Genomic DNA, 21,755 nt, shown 5'->3' with positions numbered 1-21,755 from the left:
ATAACTGCTCAACAAAAAACATAATCCAATCACAGGTGCTCTAGAGAATTGGGATAGACAACATGCCGTGGATGGATATGATTGTCAAAATGAATACATTATTAATAAATTATAGTAAGACTAAATACCTATGGCATACATTAGGGTAATTATCTTGTTATGGCAGATTATTGTTTCTTGGCTCCAATATTCCAAATAGGCATTAATGATCATATTTGTTATAATTTATGTAATTAATTGAATGAATCGTTAAATGGGGCGACACACGTTTCAGTGTCTGCACTTCGAGGTAATAAGAAGGGCTGGAATTCGGGTGGTAAGGACGTTGGTTGTTGACTGTTGAGGATAAAAACATTGCATACATTTCAGCACACAAAATGACTCAAGTTTGTTCATTTATCTAAATGTAATGTTATTATTATGCAATTATTTCGTATTTTTAAATCCTATCTACACATACAATATCCTACACATACAAACCCTAGTCTAATATGTTTTAAATATATACATATAAGTATATTTAAAACATGTCTATTTTAATTGGCTGAGACACTAAAACCTTATGGGGAGCTTGGATGCAGGTCAAACTCTTAATATTAAACCATGGTGAAACTTTACACAACTTTTCCCTAAACCTTGAGCCTTAGTTGGTTTGGCTAGCCCGGCCCATCTGGTACAGCAAATGGTAATACTCACCAGAGAGCTAGCGAGGAGTGAGAGAAGAGAGAGAGGGGGGAGAGAGAGAACCAGATTGAAAACATACCAGCCTGGCGTCTCAATACCACATTTCTGACGAAGAACGAACCACCCTCAAACCTTTTAGACCTCTTCAGGCTACAAAGTTCGATATCGTGCAATGTTTTCTTAGTAAGGGAGGATCGATTTCAAAAACTTGTTTCGTTTATTCTCGGTGATGGATTGTAAAAAGTTGAGTCGACACGCATAAAGTCTTACGGTGAACTTTATGAAAAGTTGGGAAGAGGAATGTAGTTAGTCTTGATCGTGTTTAGGCTACTAGAATATAACTTATGGATTTCATCCTTGCATTGGAAGGAGTGTGTTACTTCTTGCTTTTTGACCGAGAAAGTTTGACCTAACGGTAATCTTCGATCGCGTTGCTTGTATAGAACTAGTGGGCAAACAGAACCGAGGGAGACGCACCGGGTCAGACCATACCGACCACAGGTATCACCACTGAGGTAGGTGGACTGGACACGCATGTGATGATGAACTCTGGAAATCATATTTCTTATTCATTATTAGAATATTATTCTTATTGTGAATAGGCTAGTCAATCATTTGAAATATTCATTTCAGTGCAAATTTGAAAGTGTTACTTTGAATTGCCTAAAAGGGTATTTAAAACGTAACCGATTAAAATAGCGTTTTCTTTGGAATGTTGACCATACAGAATAAATACAAAACTATGAAAATTGTGAACATGAATCATATAGATATAGACAAAACGTCCCATTCGGAGTTACTTGAAACATATCCACTTTCAACTTAACTGACTTCACATTGGAATGTCACAAATGCTGCGTGCGCTGCAACTTGATCTATTTGTCAGTAGATGCGCTCAGAGTTGTGCACGATACATCATAGCCCTATGTTTGCATAGCGATAATCCTTAGTTGCTACATAAAAAAATGTACTTACATTTTTTTAAATGATATACCCATTGATTTTTGAAGAATATAAATTTAGTTAAACTGTCGTACCCCATCATAACCCCAAATATAAGGTTGTTTTAGTCCAATATTTAGTCCCTATATTTGTAAATCATGTAAATGTAAACACACGCTGTAAAACCTCAGAACATGGTTCAAACTATAATTTTGACATCATGGATGGTCGGTCCTTGCATCCATAGCTGTGTATATGAATTTGAGCGTGGTTACATGTCTCCAGGCCCATCCCTTAGCTTTTTACCAAAACAGAGTCAGGATGTTCGCTTTGTTATTGTTTCAATGAAGGATTCTAGCTTTAACTTGAGCTTTCGTGACTTTAGCCTACTTGATTGAAAGATACCGTTCCTAAATCCCCTGAATCTGAAAGGCATCAAACTAGCAGAAAATGTGCGTGTTTACTACTGAGAGTCATTAGCAGTCACACTCAATGCAGAAAATCTACATGGCTGTGCATTTCAATGGATGCAATTAATATTCATTGTTAATGTTTCCCTGGTGTGTTATCAATGTGTGAATAAATTACAATCAAAACATGAAACCAAATTTGAAGATGCATTTGCTAATAGTCTTGTTTTTATTTGAGAGAAAATAAGCTAGGGGTGCTTGTTAATAGAGATAAGCATTATAATCGAAATGTAGGAAGATGAGTAATATCAAAAAAGGTTCTAAATAAATCAATACCTTCCTCTAATATGTTTACCACTCTCTGTTTCCAAACAGAGTTGGTTCTGGCCTGGGACGTGTGTGTTTTTTTTACGTGAATGTCCTGTTGGTTGGTTTAGTTCATTTGCACTAAAAAAAAAGTTTTTGTGCATTTTCTATTGTGCAGAATGAAGAGTTCCAGCAGTCAGGCAGCGAAGAGTTGAAAAGATTTAAAGAAATGATGAGCCTTTCACATTATTCAAAGGCGACTGAGGCTTGGTGCTGCGGTCATCAACCTACCCCCACTTTCATCTCAGCCTCTCAAATGGCATCCTATCCAGCCCTGGTCAAAAGCAGTGCACAAGATAGGGAATATGGTGTCATTTGGGACATTTCACACCGCTGGCCCACTCCACGAATGCCTTTATTGATTCTGCTAGCTTTTCTCTTCTCCAGAGAACGCAGACAAAAAGAGAGGGACTTTCTGGTTTCTTAAGTGTTTGAAAAAGTGGAATAGAAGTTGAGTCTAGTATTCAGGAGAGAGAGAGGAGCAGGGGAGATGCATGGATGAAAAGTGAGTCAAACTCCCCACTGAGAGGATTGAAAAGTATCTTATCCCCATAAACAAGAACACAGCACCAATTAAGCTATCTGGCCTAGGAAATCATTCAGGCAGGGGAAAGGAAATGCCACTGGCTAAACACTAGAAATAACAGGTTGGTTAAGGCTTAAACCGTTTGCATTACCATGTAGTGAAATAAGCTTTTCGAATTGGATGCTACCTTATTCTTATTTCTGCCTGTTTGAAAAGATGAGAAATTACTGTGAGATACCTACAGTATATATGGTTATCGTTAATTTTTATTCAAATGTTAAATGCTATCTGATGTCCAACTGTTAAGAAGTGGGAATTTACAATCAAACTACACTAAATCACATCACATGACTAACCCCTTCCCTCTCTCAAATCAAATGAAATGTTATTTGTCACATGCTTCGTAAACAACAGGTGTAGACTAACAGTGAAATGCTTACTCCCCCCCCCCCCTCTCTCTCTCTCTCTCTCTCGCTCTCTCTCTCTCAGAGGTTCCCTTCTTCCCACACAGCAAAGAGTAGTAATTGCTGCCATACCTTCCATAAAACTAATATTTTGGTTTGTTCAGAGAGGCCCCTGACCACAGCAGTCTGCCCTGGAGGCTGTGTGTGTGTGTGTGTGTGTGTGTGTGTGTGTGTGTGTGTGTGTGTGTGTGTGTGTGTGTGTGTGTGTGTGTGTGCACTATGGCTCTATTGACAAAGGCAGCATTAACTGTCTCTGTCCTAAGGGGACAACACTAGAACCACTAAAAAACAGTGGCTCACCTCACATATTTCTTATGGCACAGTCCTTATGGATTGCATCATGTGAAGTGAGTCGATTTTGTCAGGTTGTGTAAACTATGCTTTCCTCTGTTTCAGAGGGAAAACTCTGACCGCAAAGTTTGAAACTGTCAGTTTTAATACCATTAATTTTCACCTTTGTGTAAATGGTATTCTACAGTTATCCAGCTTGGCTGTTTCTACAGCTTTGGCTCAGACAAAGGCGTGAACAGTGTTGTACTATTCCTCTCAACACCACATCACATCTGGCTCAGGTCAAACCAATTGCTATCTTTGGAGGGAATTTGAATATGAATCAAACTTTGTTTAATTCCATTGTTTAACTTAGCCTCCATCAACTATTTATCTGCTCGTTACACTGCCTTGTCTAATATACGTTTTCTTTCATTTGAAAAAATGTTATAAAAAAAAAGAGGCCAATATCCCAGCCGGCACCTAACATTCTGAGAACCATGTTTGTTAGAGCTTGGTGAGAGTGTGGTTGTCCTACGGTTATTTTGCGTACAACCTTCCCACAATGTTCTGGGAATGGTGCAGGGTGCCCAGCTAGTGCATAACATTCATGTGTCTTAGGTGTGAATTTCAGTACTTCAGCATAACTTTTCTTACATGTTTCCTTATGGTTCTATTTAAGTAATGTTCTCAAATTGTTCCGAGAACATTCCTGTGCGGCAATTTTAGTAATTCAGCATAACGATTTCTATAGGTTTCGTCATGGTTTTATTTAAAGTCATGGTCTCAGAACATTTAGAAAATGTTCCATGAAAACCACAAGAAAACGTTAGTATCATTCAAAGAACGTTCTAAGAATGTTATTTAAAACATTTACTTTCCGTTCTCAGCGTCAACAAATCTCTCTCTATCCTCTATCTTGTTAAATGTGTTCAGGAGTGTTGGCCACGCCCACTAATTGGCCACACTTGATCTTGTAAGTGCTTGTTTCCTTTGAAATTAGTCAAAAAAAACACATGGCATGCTAGCTGAAGATTATAGGCTCGAATCTCCCTGAAACCGTTCCACAATAAAAAATACATGTGTTTGCATGATTAATACTTAAGCAGATTCATTTCTGTCGGAGCTCAAAACTGTTAGCTCCAGTTAGCAGTATTTTTAAGTCTTATTGAAACATCTTCTAAGAACGTTAAATGATTATCTTCAAATAACCAATAATATTAGTTCTCAGAACATGAATAAAACCTCCCAGGAAAACCTTCAGGGAACCACCGTAAAATGTTCCAAGAACTTCCCTGCAACCTAAAAATTAACTTTCCCAGAACAGGCCAAATTTTCACTTCTGTTCTCAGAACATTTAAAAAAAACGTTCACTTTTACCAGTCAGGAAACTTATGGTTTCGTTCCCAGAATCAATGGAAAACCAAAAATGTACGTTCCCACAACTTCCAAGGAATCAAATGTGCTAGCTGGGATGTATCTTGCATTATAAGACCATCTTAACAACACATTCAAATTTGAGCTTTTAAGAGTCTCAGCCCAATCACTGTAGATATCTACAGGTCATACTTATTTAATTTATTTAGATCAGACTGCCTCTATATTCTCTCTCTCTCTCTCTCTCTCTCTCTCTCTCTCTCTCTCTCTCTCTCTCTCTCACTCTCTCTCTCACTCTCTCTCTCTCACTCTCTCTCTCTCTCAGTTCAATTCAATTTGCTTTATTGGCATGACGTAACAATGTACATATTGCCAAAGCTTACCTTGGATATTTACAATATGAAAATAATAAGAATCAAAATTGTCAACGGGACAACAGTAACAACAATAACCAAGGGTCAAAATAACTATACACTGAACAATAACAATAAGCATACAGTAGAGTACATGTGCAGGTTGATTGGTCTGTCAGACACTGTCCCTCATCTTATGGCTGGCAGCAATGTAGTGCGCTGCCAACCCACAGGTCTCTGCGTCCTCCCCCAACAGGACTGGTAGCCTACTCTCATCACAGAGGTCTTTGAAACCTTGAATTAGGGTTTCTAATTTGGGGAAATTACACTCTCTAATTGTTTTATATTTTTGACATTTTGTCAGGAAATGCAGCTCTGTCTCAGGTTTCCTCTACAGGGAGCCAGGTTTTCCTGTGTCTACCCTTCTCAATGGCAAGGCTGTGCTCACTGAGCCGCTCTCTCTCTCTCCATATACAGTATATATATATATCTTTCTCTTTCTCTTACTCTATTTCTCTCTCTTTCTCTCCCTCTTTCTTTATTTCTTTCTCTTTCTCTTACTCTATTTTTCTCTCTCTCTCTCGCTCTCTCTCGCTCTCTCTCTCTCTCTCTCCCTCTCTCTCACATATCTTTGTTTTTTGCATAATCTAGATTCTAATTGTTATTAATCAATCCCAACCAGTTGTGCCCCTCATACTAATATACTGTATCATATGCATAAAAATCTATTTTAACACAAATGCAATTATACATGATGAAAACAGAGCTCCGTTTCATGCAATGGCATCACAGATTACACACACACACACACACACACACACACACACACACACACACACACACACACACACACACGAGAAATCAAAGGTCCGGACCAGAGGGCCACAGGGGACATGGGCCTCTCTCCTCCTCTCCTCCTCTGCTCCTCAGTACTTTATTTAATGTAGTGTGACTCTTAGTTCCTATGGCTCTGCTTTGATTCACCAGTTAATTCATTCCTGAAGGGACGCTATAACCCTGATGATCTCTCCTCACTCCTTTTGACAGCAACAGGGAGTGTGTGTGTGTGTGTGTGTGTGTGTGTGAGAGAGAGAGACAGATATCAGTAATAGAAATGTCCTCGTGCAGTGAAAAGAAGTAAACCGAATCAACAACACCAACCATTTCAAATGCACCCTAAAACCAGTGACGGGTGCCAGGGAATCAGTGGACTTTGAATGGTGTCAGAGGGTAAGGGGTCGTTTTGATTTCGCATAAAGAAGTGCATTCATGATTTGGCCATGGCAAGGGAAGAAACTTGAGATGTGATAACTTATTTGTCAGCGCTGAATAGCTTCAAAGCAGGCAACCCAAATCCTGCCTGTAGGGGTTCTGTATTAGATCAGGGCGACAAGTGATGAAATTGGAAAAGAGCTGAAACGCTGCCAAGCCACAGACTCCTTACTGACAGACTAGAGAACCCAGGACAGGGCTTGTCTTACATGTGGTATACACCCAGCCCATGTGTTATCCCTTAGCAATCAATCCCCTTTACCATCTTCTCCCCACAAGGCAGCACACTCAGCTCCCAGCTCCTACAATCAGGCGCAGGGTCAGGATCTGGTTGGGGATCTCCGTGGGCCCTCTGAGGCCTCGCTCCTCCCTGTAGAAGTCAAGGACTGCATCCTAAAGGGGCGCCCTATTCCCTATTTACTACTTTTGACCAGGGCCCATAGGGTAGTGCACTATATTGGGAGTAGGGTCTCACTTGAGACGCAGCCAAGGACTGTCAGGGGCAGTAGCAATCTTCATCCTGTGGGCCCTCATGCCTTCACACTGAGCACCAGAGCCTCGCTGGGGTCACTGGGCCTTCCACTGTGTCAGTAGCCATTAGTACTGCATGGATTTTAAGGTGAGCTGTGTGTGTTTCACTCTGTTATGCTGCTGTTTGGCAGCTGTGGCTGGTGGACTGGAGAGTGGTTACAGCCATGGCTTAAGGGTGTTTGAAGAGATCCCTCTGGCTGTGGTGTTTCCCTGTCATGGCGACAGCTTCCTCTGAGCAGGAGCTTACTGGTTGGTTGAGAGGTTAATGTTGTGCTAAATAGGGAGATCAGGGCGTTGCTGATCAGGGTGACGTTTTAGTGATGAACAGTTACTCACCCTTTTAGAGCTTCAGCTGCCAACAGCAGAGATGACGGAAGGAGTCCAAACTGTGGCTGTAAAACATGAGGTGTGTAACACAGTTTAACACACCATTTGGCCTCTGGATGCAAAGACAGTGGTGATACCAAGTGGTTAATCAATGCCCACATGCCACTTCACTGTTGCTCAGGGTTATGAAGGCCCAGGGCGCAACCCTCGTTGCTCTGGGCAGTACACATAGCGGAGCGAGCCCTGTTTGCTACAGTGAATCTGTGTTAGTCATGCGAGTGCCTCCTCCTCCTTTGCCTGAAGAGGCCTCTATCTCTAGCAGACGAGAGAGGAGCAGTCATTCTTTGGGCTGAGTCACGGTGACAGGCTAAATCCTCTAGTAGGTGGTTTCTCCTCTGAAGTGGAGTTGGAGCCGTAAGCTCAACATCTGTACGACATTGCCAGGACCTGAAGAGATCGCCCACAGGATACTATACTTACAGGCAGGGGATGGGTTCTTATCCACGGGGCTCCTCTATTCGTCTCGCCTGAAACACCAATTGAAGTGAAATAATCATGACATGTATCGTGTGATAGTGAATAGCGGTGATTCAGTGTGGATTCCCAGGCTCCGGTCTGCTCTTATGCGGTAGCGGTGCGTGGGTAAAGTCACCGGGGAAGCCAAGCCAGGGAAAAAAGCCATATTACAACTTACTGTATGTGTTGTGATAATTGTGTTGTTTGCTCTATATCCTGTTAGTTCATATGCCATGACACCGTGATATATAGGCCTAAGGCTGAGACAATAAGAAGACACAGTGGCAGAATGAATTCAACCACACCTGTGTTTCATCACATAACCAGAGAGCAACCTCTTTTGGGTGAAGTCCACAAACAGTTACATGACCTACAGCACGTTCGAGTAAGTTCATGTTTTTGACATTTTCGGACGACTAAACAACTATTGATTTAGAACCACGGAGAGTTACCGCAAGTTGCAAAGAAAACAGGAGCTGCCGGCCACTATTCCAGAACCATTTTAACTTTAATATTTCGACACCATCAAATCACCTATGCTTAGTCTAATACAGTAACATCTAAAATATACCAAAACCTATTTAGACCAATCAACGTAAGCTAAATATGATGTGGCTGTCCATGGTTCTGATTTCTGTGTGTTTGTTTGTGTGTGTGTGTGTGTGTGTGTGTGTGTGTGTGTGTGTGTGTGTGTGTGTGTGTGTGTGTGTGTGTCTGTGTGTGTGTGTGTGTGTGTGTGTGTGTGTGTGTCTGTGTGTGTGTGTGTGTGTGTGTGTGTGTGTGTGGTCGAGTAGAAAAAACACGTTGACTCACCCTACATGTAGAGAAATGCCAATACCATTCTCCTCTCTTTCATGTTGACGGAACGATCTGTGACTCTACCATACAGTACACACATGTATTTTTTTTGTTCCATCCTCTCAGGCCAGGGGCACAATGTTTGAATTTATGGTTGAATCAGAATCAATGTTATAATAATTGGCCAGTATTGAGAATTAAGTAAAACCATAAGTCCAAATCCCTATCTCCATCCATGGCTAATTTAGAAAGGGCCAATTTTAGCCACCGGACAACAACGCAACAAGATGCAACAATTCAAGTTGATTCTGTCAATGACGTATGCTCTCGATGTGATGTGATGTTATTGGAGTGAAGCCAAATCCAAACTGGCTTCCCTTGACACTTTTTGGGGGGTTTTGCCAGGACCATTCACGTTTGACCTCTCTCAATTTAGTTCAACGCTGGTTGGCTATTATTATAACTTTTTTTTTATCAAGGGAGGCCGAATGCTCGCTGGCTTCCCTTGAATTCAATGCTACGGGTGGCAACAATGTCCTTCTCTTTTTTGACCAGACAGCATCAGATAGATGGCCTACACGTACAGAGACAGAGGGGCGCTGTTTCGCTTTCTCTGGTGAGATACATTCAGCCTCTTGCAAATTGAAGGAATACTATGAAACACGGAGAGACAAAAGATACATTATTTAATGGTGGGTTTTCAAAAAAATGTCATGGTAAATGTTTTGGGGGAAGCCCGGCTTCCCTTGGCATCCATGAATACACGCCACTGCTCTTGGGTCAACGATAGCCCTTGTTGTGATGAAACGTTTCTAGAGACTCATCCAGTGACTACTACACTCCTCAGAGAGTGTTCTCAGAAGATCCTTGGTGGGCCTGTTGAGAGGGGATTTCACCTATTCAAATGGTTTGGTCTCCATTGTTAGGCACAACAACCCCGTGTAAACTTGAACATTTTCTGCATATAGTCTACGTTGCAAACATACAGCGAGCCAAATAGTAAAGATTCTTAATATTCAAACGCCACCACAAGTGATCTCCCTACTTGTGCTAATATTCATAAACAGTATGTGGGCTGCTTTTACGAGATTTACAATTTTTCAGAAGGGGGGGACACGTAACCATAAATTCAAGAAAGTGCCCGACGCCCGTGCTTCAGTCCCTTCAGAGAGAGGCTCGGTAGCGGGCCTGACTCTGCTCTGTGATTTTACTGCACCACCGTGACCTTTCAGCGTTCAGTCACAGCCATTTGTTTGGCTGACAGCTCGCGGTGTAATAACTAAGCGTGGTGATGGTTTGCGGAAAGCTGTAAGTAATACTCTGTGATGTACCAAACTGCACTCTGCTCCAGTAAAGCAGGAAACCAGCACCTGGAATGCAGAGACATTCATTTTTCAAGACACTGGGAATAAATACCCTTTTCTCTCACGGCCATTTTGAATCCTAGGTTTTATTCTGGGTTTTTCACAAGAAAAATACATGTATGTCAGAGTAACTACACCCAGATATTTTTGTTGCTCATAATTAACCATATGATACAATACTTTTTGTCCAAGACTCTTTTTCATACAACTATGGCTAACGGTCTAACGATCATGGATAATGTTTATGTAATGGATGTGAAACGGCTAGCTTAGTTAGCGGTGGTGCGCGCTAACTAGCGTTTCAATTCGGTGACGTCACTTGCTCTGAGACCTTGAAGTAGTAGTTCCCCTTGCTTTGCAAGGGCCGTGGCTTTTGTGGAGCGATGGGTAACTATGGTTCGTGGGTGACTGTTGTTGATGTGTGCAGAGGGGTTTGTCTAAAGTTATACTGTAACGTTTAGTTCATATCTGCTCTTGGAATTAAGACCTTGTTAGTGAAAGGAGGATTAGAACAACAAGAGGAACGTCCCCATTGGTTTAGCTATGAGGGTTGAAGCTGTGCTTTGCCTACTTGAGTTTGCACACAGGAAGTGGGTTAACTAGATAACTGTACTCAATCACTTCTCAGTCTCTTAGAGGAACATCTTTCCATTCCAATCTTATTCAGACATTTTCCCGATTATTACGCTTCAATGACTTGAAACTACAATGACTCATAAGTACTGAGGTCATGTTAAATACACAGTTGAAGTCTGAAGTTTACATACACTTAGGTGAGTCATTAAAATGTGTTTTTCAACCACTCCACAAATTTCTTGTTAACAAACTATAGTTTTGGCAATGGCACAAGTAATTTTTCCAACAATTGTTTACAGACAGATTATTTCACTTATAATTCACTGTATCACAATACCAGTGGGTCAGAAGTTTACATACACTAAGTTGACTGTGCCTTTAAACAGCTTGGAAAATTCCAGAAAATTATGTCATGGCTTTAGAAGCTTCTGATAGGCTAATTGACATCATTTGAGTCAATTGGAGGTGTACCTGTGCATGTATTTCAAGGCCTACCTTCAAACTCAGTGCCTCTTTGCTTGACATCATGGGGAAATTAAAAGAAATCAGCCAAGACCTCAGAAAAAACTTGTAGACCACCACAAGTCTGGTTCATCCTTGGGAGCAAATGCCTGAAGGTACCACGTTCATCTGTACAAACAATAGTACGCAAGTATAAACACCATGGGACCACACAGCCGTCATACCGCTCAGGAAGGAGACACGTTCTGTCTCCTAGAGATGAACGTACTTTGGTGCGAAAAGTGCAAATCAATCCCAGAACAACAGCAAAGGACCTTGAGGAAACAAGTACAAAAATATCTATATCCACAGTAAAACGAGTCCTATATCGACATAACCTGAAAGGCCGCTAAGCAAGGAAGAAGCCACTGTTCCAAAACCGCATAAAAAGCCAGACTACGGTTTTCAACTGCACATGGGGACAAAGATTGTACTTTTTGGAGAAATGTCTTCTGGTCTGATGAAACAAATATAGAACTGTTTGGCCATAATGACCATCGTTATGTTAGGAGGAAAAAGGGGGAGGCTTGCAAGCCGAAGAACAGCATCCCAACTGTGAAGCACGGGGGTGGCAACATCATGTTGTGGGGGTGCTTTGCTGCAGGAGGGACTGGTGCAGTTCACAAAATAGATGGCATTGTTAGGAAGTTATTATGTGAAGTTATTATTATTATTAAGTTATTATGTGAATATATTGAAGCAACATCTCAAGACATTAGTCAGGAAGTTAAAGCTTGGTCACAAATGGGTCTTCCAAATGGACAATGGCCCCAAGTATACTTCCAAAGTTGTGGCAAAATGGCTTATGGACAACAAAGTCCAGGTACTGAAGTCGCCATCACAAAGCCCTGACCTCAATCCCATAGAAAATGTGTTTGCAGAACTGAAAAAGGCCTGCAAACCTAACTCAGTTACACACCAAAATTCACCCAACTTATTGTGGGAATCTTGTGGAAGGCTACCCGAAACGTTTGACCCAAGTTAAACAATTTAAAGGCAATGCTACCAAATACTAATTATGTACACTTTTGGCCCACTGGGAATGTGATGAAAGAATTAAAAGCGGAACTAAATCATTCTCTCTACTATTATTCTGACATTTCACATTCTTAAAATAAAGTGGTGATCCTAACTGACCTAAGACAGGGAATTTTTACTAGGATTAAATATCAGGAATTGTGAAAAACTGAGTTTAAATGTACTTGGCTAAGGTGTATGTAAACTTCAGACTTCAACTGTACAATAGTTGAAGAGTAGGAACAGAACACAGCGCATTAAATCTTTACCTTTGTAGATCTAGTAGGGTGGGGGTTTAGAGACACATGGGATATACTCTGTACAAAATTGCTTGAGCTTCTTCTCTTCTCAGAGCTCCTTAAAGGAAATGAGAGCTGAACCGTATTGGAGGGAACTTCAGTTCAAGACCGAGGTGCTAAAACAAACAGGCATGGGTTTCAACACAAAGACAGAGGCTGAATGGGAAAGTAGTTTGAGGAGTTGCTGTTCTTCTGTCATAAATAACCTTTTTGTTAGGCCTTGCATTGTTCGATTTTCACGGTTAAATGGATCATTGTGTGTCGTGTTTAAAGGTAATGGCGGTTAACTATAGGAGGTAGAAGTTCATTATTTCTCACAGCTGTGTATCTAAATCTACTGCTGGGTTTATTATCATGGTAATTAACCATCTCCTAGCTACTAAAATAATACTCGTCTATTCCCTCACATTTATTTATTTAGCTTTTCAACTTTAATAAAGGTATGGTTTATTGTTTCTACCATCAACAGATTTAGCCACGACTCTCAGAGATAAGACATTCATATCTTGACACAAAGGCACACACAAAGACACACTCAGGAACACGAATGCGCACACACACACACACACACATGCAAGCAAGCACGCACGCACACACGCACACACACACACACACACACACGCACACACACGCACAAACACACACACACGACATGAACTGAACTTTTTGTGCCATTCTTGAGAACCCATTTAGTTTTCACAGACTGAGTCACAAACAGTTGACATGGGGAAACAGTGAAACACACCGGACAGACAGTGAGTTTGTAGGTCTACATTGTTAAAACACAGTTTACTGCCCCTTGAACAAGCTGGGAGGGTTGGCAGGAGGTAAAGGCCTGATGGACAGCTTTGTCTACTGTCTTTACTGCTGTGGTGTCTCTTTGAGACAGTCTTGCAAGTATGGGGGGCCAGGGGCCCTTTTTCTCCACTGACGCTGCTTTGTGGGGAAGGTGGTAAATGTGGCACATGAGACAGTAGTGTCGTGTCATTCATTCATGCCCCTGTCAGCCAGTCCTTTGGTGTATTTAGGTTTTCAATAGTAAACATCAGTCAGGCTAGAGATTTTAGCTGCTCAATCCTCCTTCTGGTCATTCATTACACCCTAGTAATAATATGTGCCATTCACACATTTAGGTGAGGTTGGGATTAGTGTCATGGAGTGTTGAAAGCCTTTTAATTATCAGTGGATCTTATTGACATGCCCTCCTCATCAGTGTCATGGAACAAGAGAGAGGAGAGGAGAGGAGAGGAGAGGAGAGGAGAGGAGAGGAGAGGAGAGGAGAGGAGAGGAGAGGAGAGGAGAGGAGAGGAGAGGAGAGGAGAGGAGAGGAGAGGACAGGACAGGAGAGGAGAGGAGAGGAGAGGACAGGACAGGACAGGACAGGACAGGATAGGACAGGACAGGACAAGAGGAGTCGAGGAGAGGGGAGGAGAGGGGAAGAGAGGACAGGAGAGGAGAGGAGAGAACAAGAGGAGTCGATGAGAGGGGAGGAGAGGACAGGAGAGGAGAGATCAAGAGGAGTTGAGGAGAGGGGAGGAGAGGGGGAGAGAGGAGAGGACAGGACAAGAGGAGTCGATGAGAAGGGAGGAGAGGAGAGGAGAGAACAAGAAGAGTCGAGGAGAGGGGAGGAGAGAGTAGAGGAGTGGAGTGGAGTGGAGAGATCAAGAGGAGTTGAGGAGAGGGGAGAGGAGAGGGCCCTGGTGACCAACAGGAGAGATCAAGCGTGCCCCTGGTCATTTGTTTACCTTCGTTTCCATCTGTCAGTGTGGTGTCTGACACCTGTAGCGTCCCATAGCCCTGGCTCTTCTGTCTCCTCTGCCTCCTGTCTGTCTGGCCAGTCTACGCTGGGGGAAGATACGACCATGTGTCGCAGCACTTCAGAGGAGGGACAGTTTTACCGCTCCTCCTCCCCCATCTCCATATACCCCCCACATACCCCACTTACACGTAGTCTTGGCAGGAGTCATATTAATAAGACAGCCATTACGATCTAGATACACTAAGCCCAGACTTTACAACACCTTCAAGGAAAAATCTTGCCTATATTGTGTAAAGCAGGTGTTAGCAAACTACAACATCCACTGAACTGAGCCCAGCCTGCAGTGTGCAAATCTGACTGTCTCTCAAACAGCCATCTAAACGAAGAATGACTTGGCAGGCAGCGCGCTGCTTGTTTACCTTTGTTGAACCTAGCCGCTTATCCTTGGTTGCAGTGCAAACATGTCGTGGTTTTGTCCTGAACGAAGTCTCTTGCTGCTTTCTTCCAGGACCCCAGTGATCCGTGCTACGGTTTGCTGTCTCCAAAGGTGGTTTGGCGTAACCTAGCCTGGCTGACATCCAAGTTTATTTAACTGTGGATCTTTTCATCCAGCGCTATTTGACCTGATTGTTCAGCCTCGCTTGCGAAGAATAACACACCCTTATGTTCAAACGTGTTGCGAAAAAACAGTGGATCTCTTCAGAGGATGTGGCCTACAGTATAATGTGTCCTGCTGTATACATATCACTGGCCTACTATGTATACATGTCATATGATGATATGATAATGACAATGCCACCTCATGTCGTTTCCTTCAGAGCTTCTGATGTCCAGAATGGAGACCTCTGCCCCGACGACCACAGAGAAGAAAGGCTCTGGTCTGGATGGAAACGGCTTCACTGACCTCCCGAGGAAACTCTCACCTTCAGCTGTCACCAGAGGTACTGTACACTTTTCTTCAATTACTTTTAAAGAAGAAGGGAGGAAACGGTTTTAGTTTTACTGGAAGGATAAGGGTCCGCCTCTGTTCTTATGTGCACCTCGACTCCAGGTTGGTTTGAGCACTTCTTCTGCTGACACAGGTTTTACTGTAAGGAAAAGGGTCCCTGCATCCCTTACTCCCGTTCACACTGTAAGACTGTCACACAGAGACTGATTGGGCCGGGGGTAAGGAGGAGGTTTGAGAGAGAACATGCACATGAACTATACATATGAAAGATAAAACGCTGTCTTGGGAGAAGTTGCTCTGGGCTCTAATCGTCCCCGATAAGGCTCTTCCTGTAGCACCTGGAGCAGTCAGAGGTGACTTACAGTAGAGCTGATGGGAATCAGTAATGTAACGCAGGGCCCTGTTAAAGAGCATCATTAATACTGAACAGGTACTGTAGCATAGCTGTGTGTGTGTGTGTGTGTGTGTGTGGGTGTGTGTGTGTGTGTGTGTGTGTGTGTGTGTGTGTGTGTCTGTCACGGGGAGAAGATCATAAAGACTAAAGACAGTGACGTGGCTCGATTTGGGGGCATAATCTCTGATTAATGGTTTGTATAACTACATGGGGCTGGCCTGGGAAAGGTCAATTGGCTGTGTTTGTTGAAATTAATGAAAAGTAGCAGTGTACCTCTTTCATCGGGCGGCCGGGAGAGACAGAGAGAGAATGCATGTTTTAAAGATGTCAGTGAATGTGTGATGAAAGGCCAGTATAATGAGGTTGAAAGACCTTGTTCTTACCTCCAGAGTATCACACTGATAAATTACTAAAAATGTCTGGTAGAGTAGAGTAGCAGTGGGCGACATGGCCCTTCCTTTAAAGATTGACAGAGATGCAGATTGACGGCTACCTTTGAAATGGTAATACGACTTCTTGTGATTTAGTGACAATTTTACTCTTTAATGAAGGGCTTGGTGGCCTGCCATGATAAAGAAATATCCATTAATTGTTTAAGGAAGAACAAAGATAAAAATAGGCCATTCATTTTTTTTGTCCCTAACGATTGACATCAGACCCAATTTTTTTGAAACCTTCTATAGACCTCAAGTTTGTTTTCATAGCCTTGTGGAGTTTGCAGAGCACGGCCCGTTAGTCCAACAATAATTGAAGGATTTTGCGTGAGAATATGGAAAGACAATTTGAGTTGACAAAGAGTTCAAATAGTAGGGGTCAATAAGGGCGATTCTGTGATTAAATGTCTACTAGGAATTCCTGCCACAGAATCCAGTCGTTTTTCCCCTCATTTAATTCAGAGTGAATCCTAATTCTTTAACCTATCAGAAGGGCCAAAGCTAATTCGTTAATTAGACCAATTTCAAGATGTCACTGATAACTTCAATTAATACACATGTATGAGGACACTAATAACACAGATAATTTTGTCTTTGAAATGACGTTCAAGATTAGTGTCCACCGCGATGAGTAGAGACAGACAGACAGAGAATGCATGTTTTAAAGATGTCAGTGAATGTGTGATGAAAGGCCAGTATAATGAGGTTGAAAGACCTTGTTCTTAACCTCCAGAGTAGCACAGTGCTGGTAGAGCAAAGCTCCGTGGACAACATGGCCCTTCCTTTAGAGATTGACAGAGATGCAGGTTGACGGAGATGCAGGTTGACAGAGATGCAGGTTGACGGAGATGCAGGTTGACGGAGGTGCAGGTTGACAGAGGTGCAGGTTGACAGAGGTGCAGGTTGACAGAGATGCAGGTTGACAGAGATGCAGGTTGACGGAGATGCAGGTTGACAGAGATGCAGGTTGACGGAGATGCAGGTTGACGGAGGTGCAGGTTGACAGAGGTGCAGGTTGACAGAGATGCAGGTTGACAGAGATGCAGGTTGACGGAGATGCAGGTTGACGGAGATGCAGGTTGACGGAGATGCAGGTTGACGGAGATGCAGGTTGACGGAGATGCAGGTTGACGGAGGTGCAGGTTGACAGAGGTGCAGGTTGACAGAGGTGCAGGTTGACGGAGATGCAGGTTGACGGAGATGCAGGTTGACGGAGATGCAGGTTGACGGAGGTGCAGGTTGACAGAGGTGCAGGTTGACAGAGGTGCAGGTTGACAGAGATGCAGGTTGACAGAGATGCAGGTTGACGGAGATGCAGGTTGACGGAGATGCAGGTTGACGGAGGTGCAGGTTGACAGAGGTGCAGGTTGACAGAGGTGCAGGTTGACAGAGATGCAGGTTGACGGAGGTGCAGGTTGACGGAGATGCAGGTTGACGGAGGTGCAGGTTGACAGAGGTGCAGGTTGACAGAGATGCAGGTTGACAGAGATGCAGGTTGACGGAGATGCAGGTTGACGGAGGTGCAGGTTGACGGAGGTGCAGGTTGACAGAGATGCAGGTTGACAGAGATGCAGGTTGACAGAGAGGCAGGTTGACAGAGATGCAGGTTGACAGAGATGCAGGTTGACAGAGAGGCAGGTTGACAGAGATGCAGGTTGACGGAGGTGCAGGTTGACAGAGGTGCAGGTTGACAGAGGTGCAGGTTGACAGAGATGCAGGTTGACAGAGATGCAGGTTGACAGAGATGCAGGTTGACGGAGGTGCAGGTTGACAGAGATGCAGGTTGACAGAGATGCAGGTTGACGGAGTTGCAGGTTGACAGAGGTGCAGTTTGACAGAGATGCAGGTTGACAGAGGTGCAGGTTGACAGAGATGCAGGTTGACGGAGGTGCAGGTTGACAGAGGTGCAGGTTGACAGAGATGCAGGTTGACAGAGATGCAGATTGACAGAGATGCAGGTTGACAGAGATGCAGGTTGACAGAGATGCAGGTTGACAGAGGTGCAGGTTGACAGAGATGCAGGTTGACAGAGATGCAGGTTGACAGAGGTGCAGGTTGACAGAGATGCAGGTTGACAGAGATGCAGGTTGACAGAGATGCAGGTTGACAGAGGTGCAGGTTGACAGAGATGCAGGTTGACAGAGATGCAGGTTGACAGAGATGCAGGTTGACAGAGGTGTAGGTTGACAGAGGTGCAGGTTGACAGAGGTGCAGGTTGACAGAGATGCAGGTTGACAGAGGTGCAGGTTGACAGAGATGCAGGTTGACAGAGATGCAGGTTGACAGAGGTGCAGGTTGACAGAGATGCAGGTTGACAGAGATGCAGGTTGACAGAGATGCAGGTTGACAGAGGTGCAGGTTGACAGAGGTGCAGGTTGACAGAGATGCAGGTTGACAGAGGTGCAGGTTGACAGAGATGCAGGTTGACAGAGATGCAGGTTGACAGAGATGCAGGTTGACAGAGGTGCAGGTTGACAGAGATGCAGGTTGACAGAGGTGCAGGTTGACAGAGGTGCAGGTTGACAGAGATGCAGGTTGATAGAGGTGCAGGTTGACAGAGGTGCAGGTTGACAGAGATGCAGGTTGACGGCTACCTTTGAAATGGTAATACTACTCGTGATTTAGTGACATTTGTATTATTTAATGAAGGGCTTGGTGGCCTGCCATTATTAAGAAATGAAAGATGAATTGTTTATTAGGCTAAATCAATCTAGGACGTATTTTACATACACTATAAATGGGACATGAATCAAGTGGGACTTTGTTTTCAACAACTTGTTTCATGTCGACATCTATATCGTTAATTCAATTCTATTTTATTTCCAGCTAACTCACTCATTTTTTATTACTCTACAATTACTTAAATCATATGGCTGGCCATGAATAAGCATTTCTAATATGGAGTTTGGAATGTCTGAACAATGGTTCTTTTGTCGTGAAGGAACATGGTTCCAGACCTGAGCCTTCTGGCAATTAAGAAAACGTTTGATCGCCTACGAACCCGAAAATCCTAATCTGTTAATGTGATCACCCTCTCTAATTTAATCTCAGCATGCCTTCCTCAATGGAGCCAATTCACACACGCTGAGCTCATATGTTAAAAATACTCTCGGCCGCAGCGAGCGATAGAGAGGCCCTTCTGTTTGGGCCAATCGTCTTCTGTGGATAAGCTCCCTCAGCCCCGTAGAGAGGGTCTTGAAAGTAGGTTGATTTGCCACCCCACCCTCTGTCTCCTCCTGGCCCTGCTATAACTATGCTTTCCCCTGGTCTGCAATGGCTCAGGTTCTGCTGGGTCTCTGCCTGGTCCCTGTTCCAGGCTTGAGTTTCTCTCTGTCCTCCCTGGCTGCAGATCTAGCAGTGGAGCTGCTGTGTTAAACCCGCATCCATCGGCCTCTCTCTTCCATTAACTCCTTTACCCTATCACCATTAGAATAGTGTCACGGTCCATATTTTAATCTTAATAACACCACACACTCACACCCTCAGTCCAATAGAATCCGGTCTGGGTAGAACCAGCTTACCGAGTTACAGCTTCATAGGTCTAAAAATCTGCCATCACACCAAGACAGGGCAATTACTTATCTCAATAACATGCATTATTATTCCTGTTTGCCAGACACAGATAAGTGAGTATGCAGTATGAGCGCAGCCAAAAGAGACAAGGTCCTTGAACTTAAAAAGCACATTCCCGAGCAGAACCGCCTCCTGCTTTGGAATGAAAAGTAGACCATTGTAATATACCGCCTCTTGTTCCCGGCGCTGTAGCTTTACTGTCAGTGTGTAGTTTACTACGGGCTGGTGGATTCTTGTCAGCTAAGTCGGGCCCACCTCAGAGGACCAGACATGGCCGACCAGCTCCATTATAGAATCCCCCTTGTTTTATTCTCCTGTCTGTGTTATTTATTCACAACAATATTTTCTCTATCAGAGGACAGGGCTAATGCAGAGTTTTAATATGTTATTTACGCGTAAAATAAAAATTTAAAAAACAAGCGCTCTATGCGTGTAGACCGGAAGGGTGGGGGTGCAATGAATGGGCCGCTCCTCGCTCCCATCTTTTATATCAGAGTTTAACAATCTGGATTGCTAATAGAACCATTTATCACGGAGGGGTCATTTATTTGATGCGAACATGCAGGCAGCCCAGGTCTGGTCTCCGATCCCAGAGGTCTATGGAAATGGGGGGTGGCGTCGACGCGTGCACACATTGGATCTCAAGTAGGAGTCACTTTGTTTAAAATGGGGGCCCAGGTGCACCGACCGGTCTCTGTCTGGTCCTGTTGATGGGGGGGGGGGGGGGGGGTAGGTAGTTGCTGCTCCTGTCCACAGTCTGTATTTTATATTAGTGGAAGGACCAGGAAGGTGATGTTAACTGGACCTATAAAAAGTCTGGAGTTGAACTTCTGGACTGCAGCCCACATTGTTTACTGAAGCATGGCTGGCCTCACTTTCTGTGTGTGTGTTTGTTCATTGGTAACTGCCGGGCCTGGACACAGCACAGCTAACCCTCACCACTGGGCTGTGCACAGGGTTTTGGTTCCCTTTAATGAATTGAAATGAGCCCCTGTATTTTCTGTGACAGCCCGCATCTGTCTGGTTAGCGGGGTTTCATGGGGTTTCATGCATGACTTTTATGATTTCAAATCCGTTTCATAATTTGCAAGGCATTTACAGACATCATACATTGTCGAAATTGTGCTGAGATTTTCGGGAAGAGGTGAATATTTGCCTTATAATGTTATTCAACTCTTATTGATATGTGTTGAATTTTGATATGTGTTGATATGTGTTGAATTTAAAAAAAAAAGAGTTGTATGCTAGTGAAATATAGGAAGGTCTGTAACAGGGTCTGAGAAACCGGAAAAGAGCAACGTTTGTTTTCAAAGGATTAAGCTATTTGTATACCTTTTTCACCTCTCTATCCATGCTTTCTAAACTAAGCCATGGGGGCCAGAGCTGGTGCTATTCTGCTGGTAATGTTTGATTCACTGGCTTTGGTGGCTGGTGACATACATCTAGCTGAGAGTGAGTTTGTCATTGGAGAGGGTGATTGATGTGGCGCGGCGAGTGCCTCTCGGCCCCCTGGTTCTCCCCTGCAACGCTCCGGCTCTTTCTGCTGAGTCGGGCCGCCCGTAGAGAGGATGCCAAGTACTTAGCACCTCCCGGTCTGGCCCCCTGGACCCGGGGCCAGGCCTAAACAGAGTCCCACAGCCCCCACAGGCCAGGCCTAAACAGGCTCAGAGAGTCCCACTGCGCCAGAGGAAAGGAGCGGAGAGGGAGAGGAGCGGAGAGGGAGAGGAGCGGAGCGGAGAGGGAGAGGAGCGGAGAGGGAGAGGAGCGGTGAGGGAGAGGAGAGGAGCGGAGAGGGAGAGGAGCGGAGAGGGAGAGGAGCGGAGAGGGAGAGAAGCGGAGAGGGAGAGGAGCGGAGAGCAGCGGAGAGGGAGAGGAGCGGAGAGGGAGAGGAGCGGAGAGGGAGAGAAGCGGAGAGGGAGAGAAGCGGAGAGGGAGAGGAGCGGAGAGCAGCGGAGATGGAGAGGAGCGGAGAGGGAGAGAAGCGGAGAGAGAGAGGAGCGGAGAGGGAGAGGAGCGGAGAGCAGCGGAGAGGGAGAGGAGCGGAGAGGGAGAG

At 44.0% G+C, this 21,755-nt stretch overlaps 1 protein-coding gene across 1 annotated transcript in view; it reads left to right on the top strand.

Annotated features, from left to right (window-relative positions):
* Positions 1-697: 697 nt before the first annotated feature.
* LOC110497104 (transcription activator GLI2.S) overlaps positions 698-21,755 on the top strand; it is a 91,317-nt gene continuing 70,259 nt past the window's right edge. The window contains exons 1-2 of the mRNA XM_036952397.2: positions 698-1,199; positions 15,171-15,293. Of these exons, the coding sequence (XP_036808292.1) occupies positions 15,179-15,293 (115 nt within the window). The 5' untranslated portion in view covers positions 698-1,199; positions 15,171-15,178. The remainder of the gene's footprint in view (positions 1,200-15,170; positions 15,294-21,755) is intronic.

This window comes from Oncorhynchus mykiss, chromosome 18 (assembly GCF_057628025.1).
Source record: "Oncorhynchus mykiss isolate SJ-2025 chromosome 18, ASM5762802v1, whole genome shotgun sequence".
Taxonomy (NCBI): domain Eukaryota; kingdom Metazoa; phylum Chordata; class Actinopteri; order Salmoniformes; family Salmonidae; genus Oncorhynchus; species Oncorhynchus mykiss.
Note: the sequence above shows the minus strand (reverse complement) of the source record. Positions and strands in the feature narration are given on the sequence as shown.